General features: G+C 44.6%; 2 protein-coding genes across 3 annotated transcripts in view; both read right to left on the reverse strand.

The window, feature by feature from the left end:
• Positions 1–69: 69 nt before the first annotated feature.
• GPX1 (glutathione peroxidase 1) lies at positions 70–1,207 on the reverse strand. Its single transcript, XM_006926935.3, has 2 exons — positions 864–1,207; positions 70–629 (listed from the first exon to the last, which is right to left on the reverse strand). The coding sequence occupies exons 1-2, from the start codon at positions 1,131–1,133 to the stop codon at positions 270–272; spliced, it is 630 nt and encodes a 209-aa protein (XP_006926997.2). The 5' UTR covers positions 1,134–1,207; the 3' UTR covers positions 70–269.
• A 1,012-nt stretch (positions 1,208–2,219) lies between these two features.
• RHOA (ras homolog family member A) overlaps positions 2,220–12,995 on the reverse strand; it is a 37,168-nt gene continuing 26,392 nt past the window's right edge. The window contains exons 2-5 of one of the 2 annotated variants that reach the window (XM_006909092.3): positions 8,995–9,152; positions 5,748–5,868; positions 4,343–4,473; positions 2,220–3,466 (exon numbers count right to left, since the gene is read on the reverse strand). In XM_006909092.3, the coding sequence (XP_006909154.1) occupies positions 3,293–3,466; positions 4,343–4,473; positions 5,748–5,868; positions 8,995–9,150 (582 nt within the window). In that variant the 5' untranslated portion in view covers positions 9,151–9,152 and the 3' untranslated portion in view covers positions 2,220–3,292. Of the gene's footprint in view, positions 3,467–4,342; positions 4,474–5,747; positions 5,869–8,994; positions 9,155–12,995 lie in introns of those variants that run through there. The other variant, XM_006909093.3, reaches the window with a different exon arrangement.

Here is a 12,995-nt window from a genome sequence, read left to right on the forward strand (position 1 = left end):
CCAGGGCCAACGACTAGGGGGCTCAAGCTTCCAGCCCCATGTTCCCACTGACACAGGACAAACACACGATTCTGCTGACAGGACACTTTATTGAGAGGGGTGGCGGTGTGGGAGGGAGAGGCTGTGATGGTCAGGCCCAGCGCCCACCCCAGGGGATTTTCCTGGACATCAGGTGTACCTCCTTGCAGGTTTAGCGGAAACACCATCATGGATAAAACCCCCGGAGGGCAGCGCTGTGTCTGCCAAGAAGCAGAGGCAGCAGGGGTGCCCTAGGCACTGCTAGGCCCCTGGGACAGCAGGGCTTCGATGTCGGGCTCGATGTCGATGGTCGGGAAGCGGCGGCTGTATCTGCGCACAGGAACGCCGTCCCGGCCCACCAGGAACTTCTCGAAGTTCCAGGCAATGTCGTTGCGGCATACCGGAGACCAGATGATGAACTTGGGATCGGTCATTAGCGCGGTGGTGTCGTCACTGGGCGCCGGCAGAGCCTCCCTCAAGAAGGTGAAGAGCGGGTGCGCCTGTGCGCCGTTCACGTCGCACTTCTCGAAGAGCGTGAAGTTGGGCTCGAACCCGCCGCCAGGTCGGACGTACTTGAGAGAATTCAGGATCTCTTCGTTTTTGGTGTTTTCCTGCGGGAAGGAAGAGCAGCTGAGACCCGGGGCCGCGAGGAGGGAAACTTTCTGGGCGCAAACAAGGAGTTTTTGGATGAGTCACCAGGCTCTTTGCCCTTCTTGCGCAACCCCGGTGCGGACCTGAGGTCCAGCCAGGACGAGCGCCGGAGGGAAGCGGGCCGGCGGCCTCCCCGCCGCGCTCCTAACCCGGGTCGCGCGCCCTCCCGCTCCGCTCTGCCCAGCCCCGCGCACCTGATGCCCGAACTGGTTGCACGGGAAGCCGAGCACCACCAGACCCCGGGGCCCGAGGCGCCGCTGCAGCTCGTTCATCTGGGTGTAGTCCCGGACCGTTGTGCCTCAGAGCGACGCCACATTCTCAATGAGCAGCACCTTGCCCCGCAGGGAGCCCAGGCTCACGGGCTCCCCGCCCGCCAGCGGGCGCGCGGAGTAGGCATACACGGAGCCCGGGGCCGCAGCCGCCTGCGCGGCCGCCGCGGCCGCCGTCAGCTGAGCGGCGCACATGTCGTGGAAGAGGGGAAGCACTGGTGAGACAGACACCAGGGGGCCCGGGGTGCGCTTTCTAATAGGGGCCAATAGGGTCACGTGGCGGAGGCGCTTTTCCCGACCGCTCCGCCCCGCCCCTTCGGTCCCGCCTCATCCGGAATCAGGTCTCCCTGGGGAGGTTGACTAGCAAGGCGGGCGGGGTGCGGCCTGGCCGGATGCGGACACCGCCCAGACGAGGCGGAGCCGCGGGCACGTCTGGTCCGGCCCAGGCAAGGCCCACACTGCTGCAACCACCCGTTACCCCGCCTGGCACCCGAGCCAAGGTCTCAAAGCGCTCCCCAGCCTATGCTATACTACTATACTTGCAGAATGTAACGTTTTGTCGCCAGGTGCAGGGCGAGTTCTGACTTGCGGTGATGCTGCAGTTGGCAGCAGCTGCCAAGACAATTTCTCTGTGATGAGGCTCCATGGGTCTAGGAAAGCTAAGGTGGAAGAGGGTGGGCAATGCCAGAAGTAGCCAGGGAAGGCTCAGGCTCCAAAAGCCAGCTCTCATTTCCCTGCATTCCGGGGCTGCCTGGAACACGTATAGGTCCAGGCCTCTGGTCTCCCTCCTCTTAGGCCCCCAGTGTGCACTGCTGGGGCACAGCTTCTCTCAAGGAGCCGCTGAGGCCCAACCCCAGCCTCCTGGAGGGGAGCCCAACAGGATGCAGGGCCCAGTGGACCCTGCTGACTTCAGGCCACTCTCCATACATAGTCAACTTCATCTGAAGCTCAACCCTGGAAGAGGCACTGAAAATGGACAGGGAGTAAGAGAAAAACGTCACATTCCTGATCCGTGCAGAAGAACGACTGCTCAGAGTGCCCTCATGTCTCCGCAGCAGGCTGCATTCCTCACTCCACCCCACTCTGAACCTGAATGTGATGAGATAATCATTTCCATGTTGTTGGGAGGAGCCAGGTTAGTGCCAGATTGGGGAAGGGGGTGGTGGTGGGCAAGCTGGTACTTTGAAGTACCTAAAGGAACCTTCTAAGGCGAGTTAGGCCGAGTCCATCCTCCCACTCCCAGCACTGGAGAGAGTAACACAAACACCAGGATACAGGAAGTTTAGAAAACTGCCTTTATTCTATTAGTAGTTGGAAAAATTAACTGGTACAGAAAAAAAGTTTAGTCAGCTGGAGAGGAGAGAAACACAGTGCCACCCACGAGAACTGGTGGCTCCTCTGGGAGGGAACCTAGATACAGTGAGGAGAAAGCACTGTGAACTAGAGGCCGACCCTGCGGTCCAGACAGGTTGTGCCACCTTCAGAAGTGTCTGAGTGCCTCGGGCGCTTGAAACCAAATTCCTACTTACTTAGCCCAGCTCTGGGGAGGGGGACTGGGACATGTGGGGCTGAAAACAGGTGAGATGGTCATCTTTTATCAGAGAAACTGACAAAACGGGAATTTAAAAAATGAATTTTCCATCTGACTTTATTTTCAAATACACTTTCTTTTTTAAAAAACCAATACACTTTCTGTGGGGATGACAAATATCAGTATTAGGAAATCCAATTATACAAAAAATACTACATCTAGTCTGGGGTAGATATATTTATTTTTGGTAACATACATTAAGTGGCACTAATTACACAGTAACTATAAGGTAACTAACATGAAACCACAGAACTGTAACTTTGCCACAGCTGCATGGACTTGGGCCTTTCTGGCTGAGCCCATTTTGAAAAAACTGGATGGCCACTCCAGAGCTATGCCAATGCAATCTGTTAAGGAGTAAAGCTCTGAAGTGGTGACTCACCAGAATACGTTGCAGCTGACAGATGAGAGGCAAGACATGTTAGTTATGAAGTAGTTACAGCCTAATTCACAAAAGTTACCATTTCTCTTTCTAGAAAGAAGCAAGAAGTTAAGAAATCCCTTGAATTAGTGCCTGGTGTGTCAGGTGGAGTGCAGAGGAGGGCTGTTAGAGCGGTGTCAGAAGGCCCCCGGCGGGTCAGGTGGGCTGGACATCATTAATAATCATGGTTGGCTTGGCTTCTAAATACTGGTAGCAGGATGACTTCTGATTTGTAATCTTAGGTAAATTATAGATAAATGAAAAAGGCCAGTAATCATACACTAAGATTAATAAACAGCACTTCAAAATTAACCGCATGAGGGCTGTGCTTGCAGCAGGGTTTCACAAGACAAGGCACCCAGATTTTTTCTTCCCACGTCTGGCTTGCAGAGCAGCTCTCGTGGCCATTTCAAAAACCTCCCTCACTCCATCTTTGGTTTTTGCTGAACACTCCATGTACCCAAAAGCGCCAATCCTGTTCGCCATATCTCTGCCTTCTTCTGGTTTTACCGGCTCCTGGTAAAGAGAAAAAAGAGCATTCAGTTAACACTGTTACATATATATAGCAAGTAGGTGTAGAAGTATTCAAATTCAGCTAAAAGACTTTTAAAAGTTTCTACACCCCCAGGTTTGAGTTCTGTCTATAAACTCATATGCAGTGACACCCCCCACTCCAATATAATATCCCTACCAAATGAGCTCTTCTCTGGGAAGTAGAGAGAGAGGAGAGAGAGAGGCCAGAGAAACCCTGGAGGGTTCAGGAGGAAGTGAAGGGCAAGCTGTCAATCCAAGGTAAGCCCTTGGGTCTTCCTATAGTTAGCTTCACGGAGGGCTGAGTGCCCATGAAAGGAAACAAATCCTGACCCTGACATTCAGATTGCAGTGGGAAACCTTGGCTGAAGACTTCAAGGCACTATTCCTGCAATGGGGAAGCCCTACCACTGGGCTACCTAGCTTCTCGGAAGCCAAGATACTACCTCCAGCATCACTTTTATAAAGGTATCAGGGCTATTCACCTGGACTGCATGCCCTCAGAATTTCTTAATCTTTCAGTTGCTACCAATTTGTCTTTGGCCTCACATATATCAAGGTAATAACAAGAGGGGGAAATCAAGAGCATGATAAAAGTTCCTGCATCTGGAGCAGACTACTGCTGTGATGGTCCCTTCTAAGGCAGATGATCTTTGGGGGCACGGCACTATCCCACAAGAGAGGTTCCATCTCATATGACTAGAGCCTAGTCAAGGAGGACCAAATGGAGAGAGACTTCTGGGACTCTCTCTGAAATAGCCTGGCCTATGAGGGTTTCTGTTGGGACTCCCTGAACCCCCAAGCTTGGCTCCTCAGGTTCAAGAATGCTACAAGAATACAGAACCCTGCCCCAGACCATGCCTGCTTCATCTTGGCTAGCTCCCGCCTTGTGTGCTCATCATTCCGAAGGTCCTTCTTGTTTCCAACCAGGATGATGGGCACATTGGGACAGAAATGCTTGACTTCCGGAGTCCATTTTTCTGGGATGTTTTCTGAAAGAAGTGAAATGTGGGTTAACTTGGGGATACGTACAAGTCTATCTTGAAGAATCTCTAAGAGTCCTAATTAAATTGTGAAGAAACTATTCCAGATCTAAGCCCCTTCCCTTAAGCACAGAGTCTCTAGCTTTTCTAAGTCCCACCAAGGAGCACAGTTCCTCTGGAGTGGGAGCCAAGGTAAGGCTCTGGAGAAGCAGAGGATCCAGAATACAGGGAGCCTCCACAATGGTGCCACCTGCCCCACAGAGGAAGCTCCCCACCGGCCATCCCTGTCACTGCTGGAGAGGAGATTCTGACCACAGCTTACAGAAGGGGTCCCTATTCTGGAGCCAGGGTTGGCCCAGAGCCCACATGTTCTCTCTACACCTTGCTCATGGACCCTAAGCATGACCTCCATCTGTGGGTTAATGGTATTTCAAATGACTCAAGAGTAACTACTGAAAATGAGTGATAACCAGCTGTAGCTTCTTGCCAATACTATACTAATTTAGTAAGGCTGTATGTACATCATAGTGGATGAGCGGCCTGAATTCAGCCACCCATACCCACACCTTGAGCATCTCACTGTCAGGGATAATTTTATAAAATGGGTAACAGTAATATCTACCTACCTTACACAGCACTATTTTGAGTCAATGCATACAAAGCACTCGGTATGACAAGTAAATGGTAGTGATTGTAATTTGAGACTTAGTTTAGAATTGTTCGCTCTCTGACTTCAAGGCCTTGTTGCTTTGTTTTGCACAGTGTGAAGTCATTATTATTATTATTATTGTTATTGTTATTATTTTCTGAAGGAAAGTGGCTTTTAAAACATGTGGCAAACTAAGCTAGTGGTATGGTCAGTTTCGAATCTCTATTAGACAAAACACTTTAGGAAAGGGTTAAAATAGGGTTTTAAAAACACTACTAGGAACGGCAAGTCACCAGTCTAGATGTAGGGAGGCAGTATGCTCAGTAAGTACTCAGAAAAGGTATGGGCACCTTGCCCTAAAAATAGCCTCCCCTAAATCTTAGTTCAAATCTTCGTCTTTGGAATCCACCTACTTTACAGAGTGGACACATGGCAGCCATGGGAGACCTAGGCTGAAAAGGACCCAGGGCCCAATCTCTACAGACCCAAGGCTCTAGGACTCTGGCCACTGATGATTCCTTCTCTGAAGCTCACGTCTGCATTTAGGCTACTTGATGCTCAGAAAGGACCAGAGAAAACAAGTGCCTGGCTGGCACATGGGCAGCAACAAACATCATACTGCAGGGCTACTCACCTAAACTATCAGGGCTGTCAATGGAGAAACACATCAGTATAACATCAGTGTCCGGGTAGGAGAGGGGCCTCAAGCGATCATAATCTTCCTGCCCAGCTGTGTCCCACAAAGCCAACTCTACCTGTGACAGAAAAAATAAACCCAAGAGTGCAAGGTTAATTGCACTACCCACTTTCAAAGTGATGTTTACCACAGTACGCTCAAATGGCAGACTGTCCAAAATAGTAAAACACAAGACTGTTCACTTTTATTAGAATCGAGCCTGAAGGCAGAAGGTGTATTTGAATTGTTTTAGGTTGAAATGTCTCAAGATTGCAAATTTTATAAGCAGATATGAGAACGGAATAAAGTGCCTAATTCAAAATGTCAAGTCAAAAATAACTTTATAGCTTAAAATAAGTATTTAATTATAAACATTCTACCAGGTATACAAGGTGACACAGGGAAAAACCAGACTGAGTAATATTTCCTAATACAGTCTCACTCAACCATTTCTCTACTTTGTCTCATCAAAGTAGATGCAATGTGGAAACATGGAGACAAGAATGTATTTGAGCTGGTAGGTGACAAGACACCATGCTGGGTGTTACGCAAGATCTGAGCTGACAGGGAAGGCCTCTGGCTCTCTGTTTACTGCTCAAAAAATGTTGGAATAGCTGAATGAAAGCATCACATAAGGTAGGAGGATGCTCCTATCACACCTGGGAATGTGCTCACCTTCCTGTGCGAGGAAAGGAAACTGATGCCTGGGCTGTGGACACATGACCCCTTCCTCGTGGTCGAGCACTGCAGCCAGCCCTGTCATTTCTTTCAATCAGAGTGGATTTTCAATGCCCTCTGTTCAGAGGCCCTTCCAGGCCCAAGGAACTCTCCGTGCTCTAACGCCTGGAATATCCTTCTTCTCCTAGCACCTTCGCAGCCCTTATTTTAGTTTCTAAATACCATTCCTTCCTTAAAGATGATGGCTAATTAACTCTTCCACCCTCGGCCTCTGCACTTTCATCACACACCCACCGTCAGCTTGGTGTAGGTCTATGACATACTAATGCCTAATCCTCACAACCGGTCTGACCTCAGAATGGTGCAGCTCTTCCAAATTCCACACCGTGGCCCCTCTGTACTTCACGGGTTGGTTCAGTCAGACACATCCAACCCTGATTATCTCCTGATAAATGGTTCCAGTGTGTTAGGCCTATCTCATACCAGAATGGGCCTTTTCTCTTTGGGTATGCCTACTCCTGGGACCATGAGCATCTAGAATCTTGGAAGGTTCCCTAGGCTCTGTCAGCACATACTCTTATACAAACATTCCCAGGCAGCGCCCGCTCCCACTCTGGGGGCTACTGAGTTGCTCTGAGGTGAGCAGTTGGGGTGAGATACCTCTTCCAGATTAAGCACCTTTATTTCCGGGTTTCTTCTCCCTGTGAAACAGGGCTCCCTATCTTGCCATGGTCAGGCATGTTCAAAGGCGGCAGTGTAAGAGAGATACTTATGGACCATTCCTCAAAGGTTTTAAGTCAGGGTTCCTAAATTGCTTATGGGTAAGATCCTGGCTGTTTCAAGACTCCCAGGAACAGATGATACTTCAAAGAGGACAGAAGAGCCATGACTGTTGCCAAAACTAAAGTACTGCCACAGGTGGGAAACACTTGCCCGATTGGCCGGTCACAGATACACAGCAACCAACAGCTGCTCTCTCTGGAGGGAATGAGAGGATAAAACCAGCAATATACATCCTCTAGGCATTTGAGAATCCAACCTGATCTTGCTTCCCTCAAGCCACTGGGTCTTTCTGCGTATGTGTGGCAATCCAAGTTAGATAAGAGGGCTGTTATAATGACAGCAGATGCAAAGATCTCAGCACATTTCCACCCAGTTTGTCACAAATGTACCATGTGTCTCTAAACAAAAAACTGGTTGTCCAGGCCCACAGAAACGGCAGTATCCGAGCATCCATGCAGAGAGCTGACTGAGGTTGAATTGGCAACACTACAATGATGGATCACATGTAGGATAGGACCCAAAGTTCTGTTATGCTAGAATTTATTACTGTTTTCCCCTCCCCCGTGCATTCTTGGGCAGAAAGGTGTCTTGTGGTGGTTCCTAATAGCATGAGAGCAATCACTGTGACCCACATTGCAATTGGATAAAATTAACTATAAACTGTAAAGGGGTTTTTTTTAGCATGCTATTGTTCGGCCCAATTTGGAAAGTGCTTTGGTGCTTCCAGATGCTTTCAGTTACTTCCAGAACCTCGATGTTACCTATAAAATGGTTTAAATCACATTACAAATGAAGGGGGCTCAAAGATTAGGCAATTTACTCATGGTCACAGAACTATCAGGACAGTCTATAACAAGGAACTCTAGAATTCTGAGCAGCTGTCCTAATGTGCTTTCCACACATGGTGCCACGAACTGGGGCTAGGTAACACTGGGACAAAAAAGGGATAGTAGGTAAAGCAGGAAAATGAGAAGGGAGAAAGGAGATGGAATTATGGAAGCCAATACATTAGGTGCTGGCAGCACGAGGCATGTGACTGAACGCCTGAGAGGACCGAGTAAGCTGGAGAAGAGCCCCTTGTTCCAGTTCTCTTTTCAGCTGACCCATTTGCAAAGGGAATTTCATTACTTTTCAAAAGACATACAGAATGCTGGGTAAGACATTATTTCGATGACAAAAGGGCGCAGAAAATAAAAAAATATGTATTCTAATTCCAGAAGAGCTTTGCTCCGGTCTTGACAGCGGGCTTTCAGGACAGACATAGGGAAACACTGTCCTTACTGCCAATAAGAGGTAATTGAAGCAACTGTGGCAGCATTGTTCATGTTAAAGTCAAAAAATATTTTAAGAATTAAATGTGAGGATGCTGTCTAAATGTCATGCTCCTGGTGGCATAAATCAGTATAACTCTTTGAGAAGCATAATCAATAAAGACCTCATGACCTAGTCATCTTGTATTTCAGCACTTAATGAAATACTATGACAATAAAAAAAGCCCATCCATACAAAGAAGTTCATCTCAAATATGAATAAAGCTGAAAAGAACACATATACATACTAAGGTTTCCCCACATAAAATATATATAAATATGGACAAAGTCTAGATGACAGCAGCTAAAAACAGTCATTTTTGTTATTGTTATATTGTGCAGTGAAGAGACAAAGAGGCCTAATTCTCTATATGCTTTATGAATAGCCTATGTAACATGCAAATAGTACCTGTTGTTTTGGAAAGTGTACTTACCTGCTTTCCATCCACTTCAATATCTGCCACATAGTTCTCAAACACTGTGGGTACATACACCTCTGGAAACTGGTCCTTGCTAAAAACGATAAGCAAGCAGGTCTTGCCACAGGCTCCATCACCAACAATCACCAATTTCTTCCTGATGGCAGCCATTGCTGAAACATAAGACAAAGGTATTATCTAGAGTGACATACTAGTTTTGGGCTATGACACACATTTTTCTGACCATGAGGTGCAAGCCTCTAGTAGCACTCCCAAATACAAAATGCTAGAATACCTTTCTACTTGGCACCAAAAAGTCATACAAAAAACCATAACAAACATTATAATTAATTATAAAAAGACTGAAACCTTTTCCCCAAGATCAGGAACAAGACAAAAAAAAATCTACTCTAGCAACTTCTATCTAACATGATACTGAAGGCAATTAGGCAAGAAAATGAAATAAAAGACATATAGATTAGAAAGGAAGATGGCAAATTATTTCAATTCACAGATGACAAGATCTTATATATGAAAAATCCTAAGGAATCCATTAAAAAATTATTGGAACTAATAAATTCAGCAAGGATGGAGGATACAAGATGAACATACAAAAATCAATTGTACTTCTATAACCTAGCAATGAATAAATTAAAATTGAAGTCAAGAAAACAATTTCGCTTACAACAGCATCAAAAAAGAATAAAATATGAATACATTTGAAAAAAGTACAAAACATTCACTGAAAAATACAAAACCTTGTTGAGAGAAATTAAAGATCTAAATAAACAGAAAGACATTCCCATTTACGAACCAGAAGACAGTATTATTAAATGGCAATATCTTCCAAATAAATTTACGAATTCAACAGTCCCTATCGAAATCCCAGTTGGCTTCTATGCAGATAGTGACAAACTGATCAGAAAATTCACATGAAAATTCATTGGACCCAGATGGCCAAAACAATCTTGAAACACAACAAGTTGGAGGACTCACACTTCCTGACTTTAAAACTTACTACAAAGCTACAGTAATTGAGACAGTGTTGCACTGTCATGAAGTTAGAACCCCACTTCACATCATATACGAACATTAACTTAAGACCTAAATATAAGAGCTAGAGCCATAAAATATTTTTAACTTTAAAAAATGTGATAAATTGGACTTCATAAAAAAATTTTAAAACTTTTGTGCTTCAAGAGATACTATCAAGAAAATGAGAAGACAACCCACAGTATAAGAGCAAATGTAAGAGACTTGTATCTATAATATATAAAGAACTCTTACAACTCAATGAAAAAGCAGCTTAGGTGGAGTGGTCTGCTCAGGATCTCTACTGAGGCTGCAGTCAAGATGCTGATTTGGATCCAGAATATATAAAGAATTCAATAATAAAAAGACTAATAAACTAATTTAAAAGGCAAAGAAAGTGAATATAAATGACCTAGAAATTCTACTCTGATATATATGCAAGAGAAATAAAAGCACATCCGCACAAAAACGTTTACATGAATGTCCACAGCAACATTCATTATCCATCATAGTCAAAAAGGAGAAACAACCCAAATATTCAATAACTGATGAATGGATAAAAACAAGATGTGGTATACCTGTACAACGGAATATTATTTGGCAATAAAGAAGTGGGGAGAGTACTGATACATGCTATAACATGGATGAACCTGGAAAACATTACTTATATGAAAAGCTAGTCACAAAGAACCACACACTATGTGATTCTATTCATATAAAATGTCCAGAATTGGCAAATGCAGAGACAGAAAGTAGATTAGTGATTGCCCAGGGAAAGGACGTGTGATAGGAAGGAATAAGGGAATGACTTCTAAGGGAATAGTGGATTTCTTTCTGTGATGGTAAAAATTTTCCAAAATGACTGTGAGATGATGTATAACTCTATAAATACACTATATACCACTGAACTGCACGCTTTAAATGGGTGTATTGTATAAGTATGTGGATATTTCTATAAAGCTATTACCCACCCCCCTAAAAAAGACACAGACTCCATTTGGTGGAGACTAACAGTCAACCACCCCAATTCCCACCATTCGCTCTTAGAATAGCACTCCAATTTTTAGCTGTGCCCAGCTAGAAGACTGTATTTCTTAGCTTCCCTTACAGCTAAGTATGGCCATGTACAAAGTTCTAGCCCATGAGATGTAATCAGCAGTAACTTTTAGGACTTCCAAGGAGTCTTCCTTAAAGTGAAGTTACATGCCCTTCTTCTTCACCCACTTCCTCCTCCTTGCCGCTTAAACCCGGAGGCAGGGCAGCTTTCTAAACAGCCCTCCTGGATGTGAAGATGAGTGCTGCCCAATGGAGTTGGAGGAATAAAAGGCAGAAGGGAGCCTGGATCCCAGATAATCTTGGGAGTCACCATTTCAGCCCCACACTGTCTACTTCCACACTTCTTTCATTTGAATGAAAAAAAAGTAACTGTCTTGTTCAAGGTGGTATTTTTCAGGTCTCTTTTACCTATAGTAAAACTAATCAACAGTACACACACACTGACAAAACCGTACTGTCAAAAGGGAATGTTTCCCAAATTGGAGTGGCTGAAACAATCCATTGAGGTACATGAAGAAAACATTAGAAACACATTTTTCTTTTTTAAGTCTAGGAAACATAAGCTTAGCTTTAAAATTTGACATGAACTCATAAGCAGAAGGTTCCATAATGGGAAGGGCTGACAGTGCTGCCATTACTCATTTGCAGTGACATATTGCAATGAATATGTGACTAAGTATATACACAGATATGCTTTAACCAAATCCATATGATCTAGTGACTTTTAAAGACTACAAAAAAGCAGTGGATTGAGGGTAGTATCAATAATGAAAGCACAATAACCATATACATAAAGAGAAATGTGCTCATTATAATTCTTTAAACAATAGGATATGCAGTCAAAACAGTATTGTATTGAGACTAACCATTTAAATTATAGCCCAACACACTGGCCATCCATTCAGCACCTATATTCCTCTCTGCCTTGCTTTGGATCCTAACGAATATGAGACCTGCCTTGAGGTCCTGCACTTGTTTCACTTGTGTTTTGTCTTCTAACCAGATTTCAAATTACCTCAGAGAACATCTTAAATTTCCTTGCAGCCTTATGCAGTCTAGCACATTACTGGCCATGTTGCAGGTATTAGTAAATCCAAAGAAAAAAAAAAATTTTAATGAGAACGGAGAGAGAAATGACCTCATTTCCAGTCTTCCATGAAATAATCCAGAGCATAGACATGGATGAATTTACCTCTTAAAAAATCCTTCCTCTAAGTTCAGTCTGACTGTTGACATCTTGATAAGATTCAAAAGCCATTTTGTTTTCCACATGCTCTCAAATTCCTGTCAAGATTTTATATGCTTTATACATTTCCTCAGACCTAACTTGCATTGGTTTGTGCTCAAAGTCAAACACCCTTACGGGATGCAAACAAAATAATTCACCAGGAATTCCCTGGTTTAAGAAAAGGCTGCCATCTTTGAATAGTATCCTTCCTAGAAGGCACTCAATTCTCAAGAAATAATCTTTCTGAATCTAATGTGGTTAAAGACACACAAAATGAAAATGCCAAGGAGCAACTAAAAAGGCTCTAGAAAATTTTCCTTGGAGAACACTGGCCCAGGGAATGTGTAAAACCATTCAGCCTCTATGGATGGCAAAAAAAGAAATTACAAGTGATTATAGGACAAAATGAAAATGAAAGCCTGCAATTTATAGGGTGATTTCTGGGATGCCGGCAGTCTGGCAAGACCAGAGTTGTTAAAAAGTGAGAAGTACAAACAGAAGATGAAACCTGCTATTTTTTCCTGAAATGGCCCAGGAACATTTTTATTTTTGGCTCTAGTATCTTTTCCTTTCCACTTTGCTATAATCCAGTATCTTTTCAGATACATGACTTGTCATCTTGAGAAAGGAGATCACCCTGAGCTTTCTCTGTAGTCTCTTTGCCAGATGTGTCATTTTCTAGGCTCAATTCAGTCTCAGA

Source organism: Pteropus alecto, unplaced genomic scaffold, assembly GCF_000325575.1.
Source record: "Pteropus alecto unplaced genomic scaffold, ASM32557v1 scaffold53, whole genome shotgun sequence".
Taxonomy (NCBI): Eukaryota; Metazoa; Chordata; class Mammalia; order Chiroptera; family Pteropodidae; genus Pteropus; species Pteropus alecto.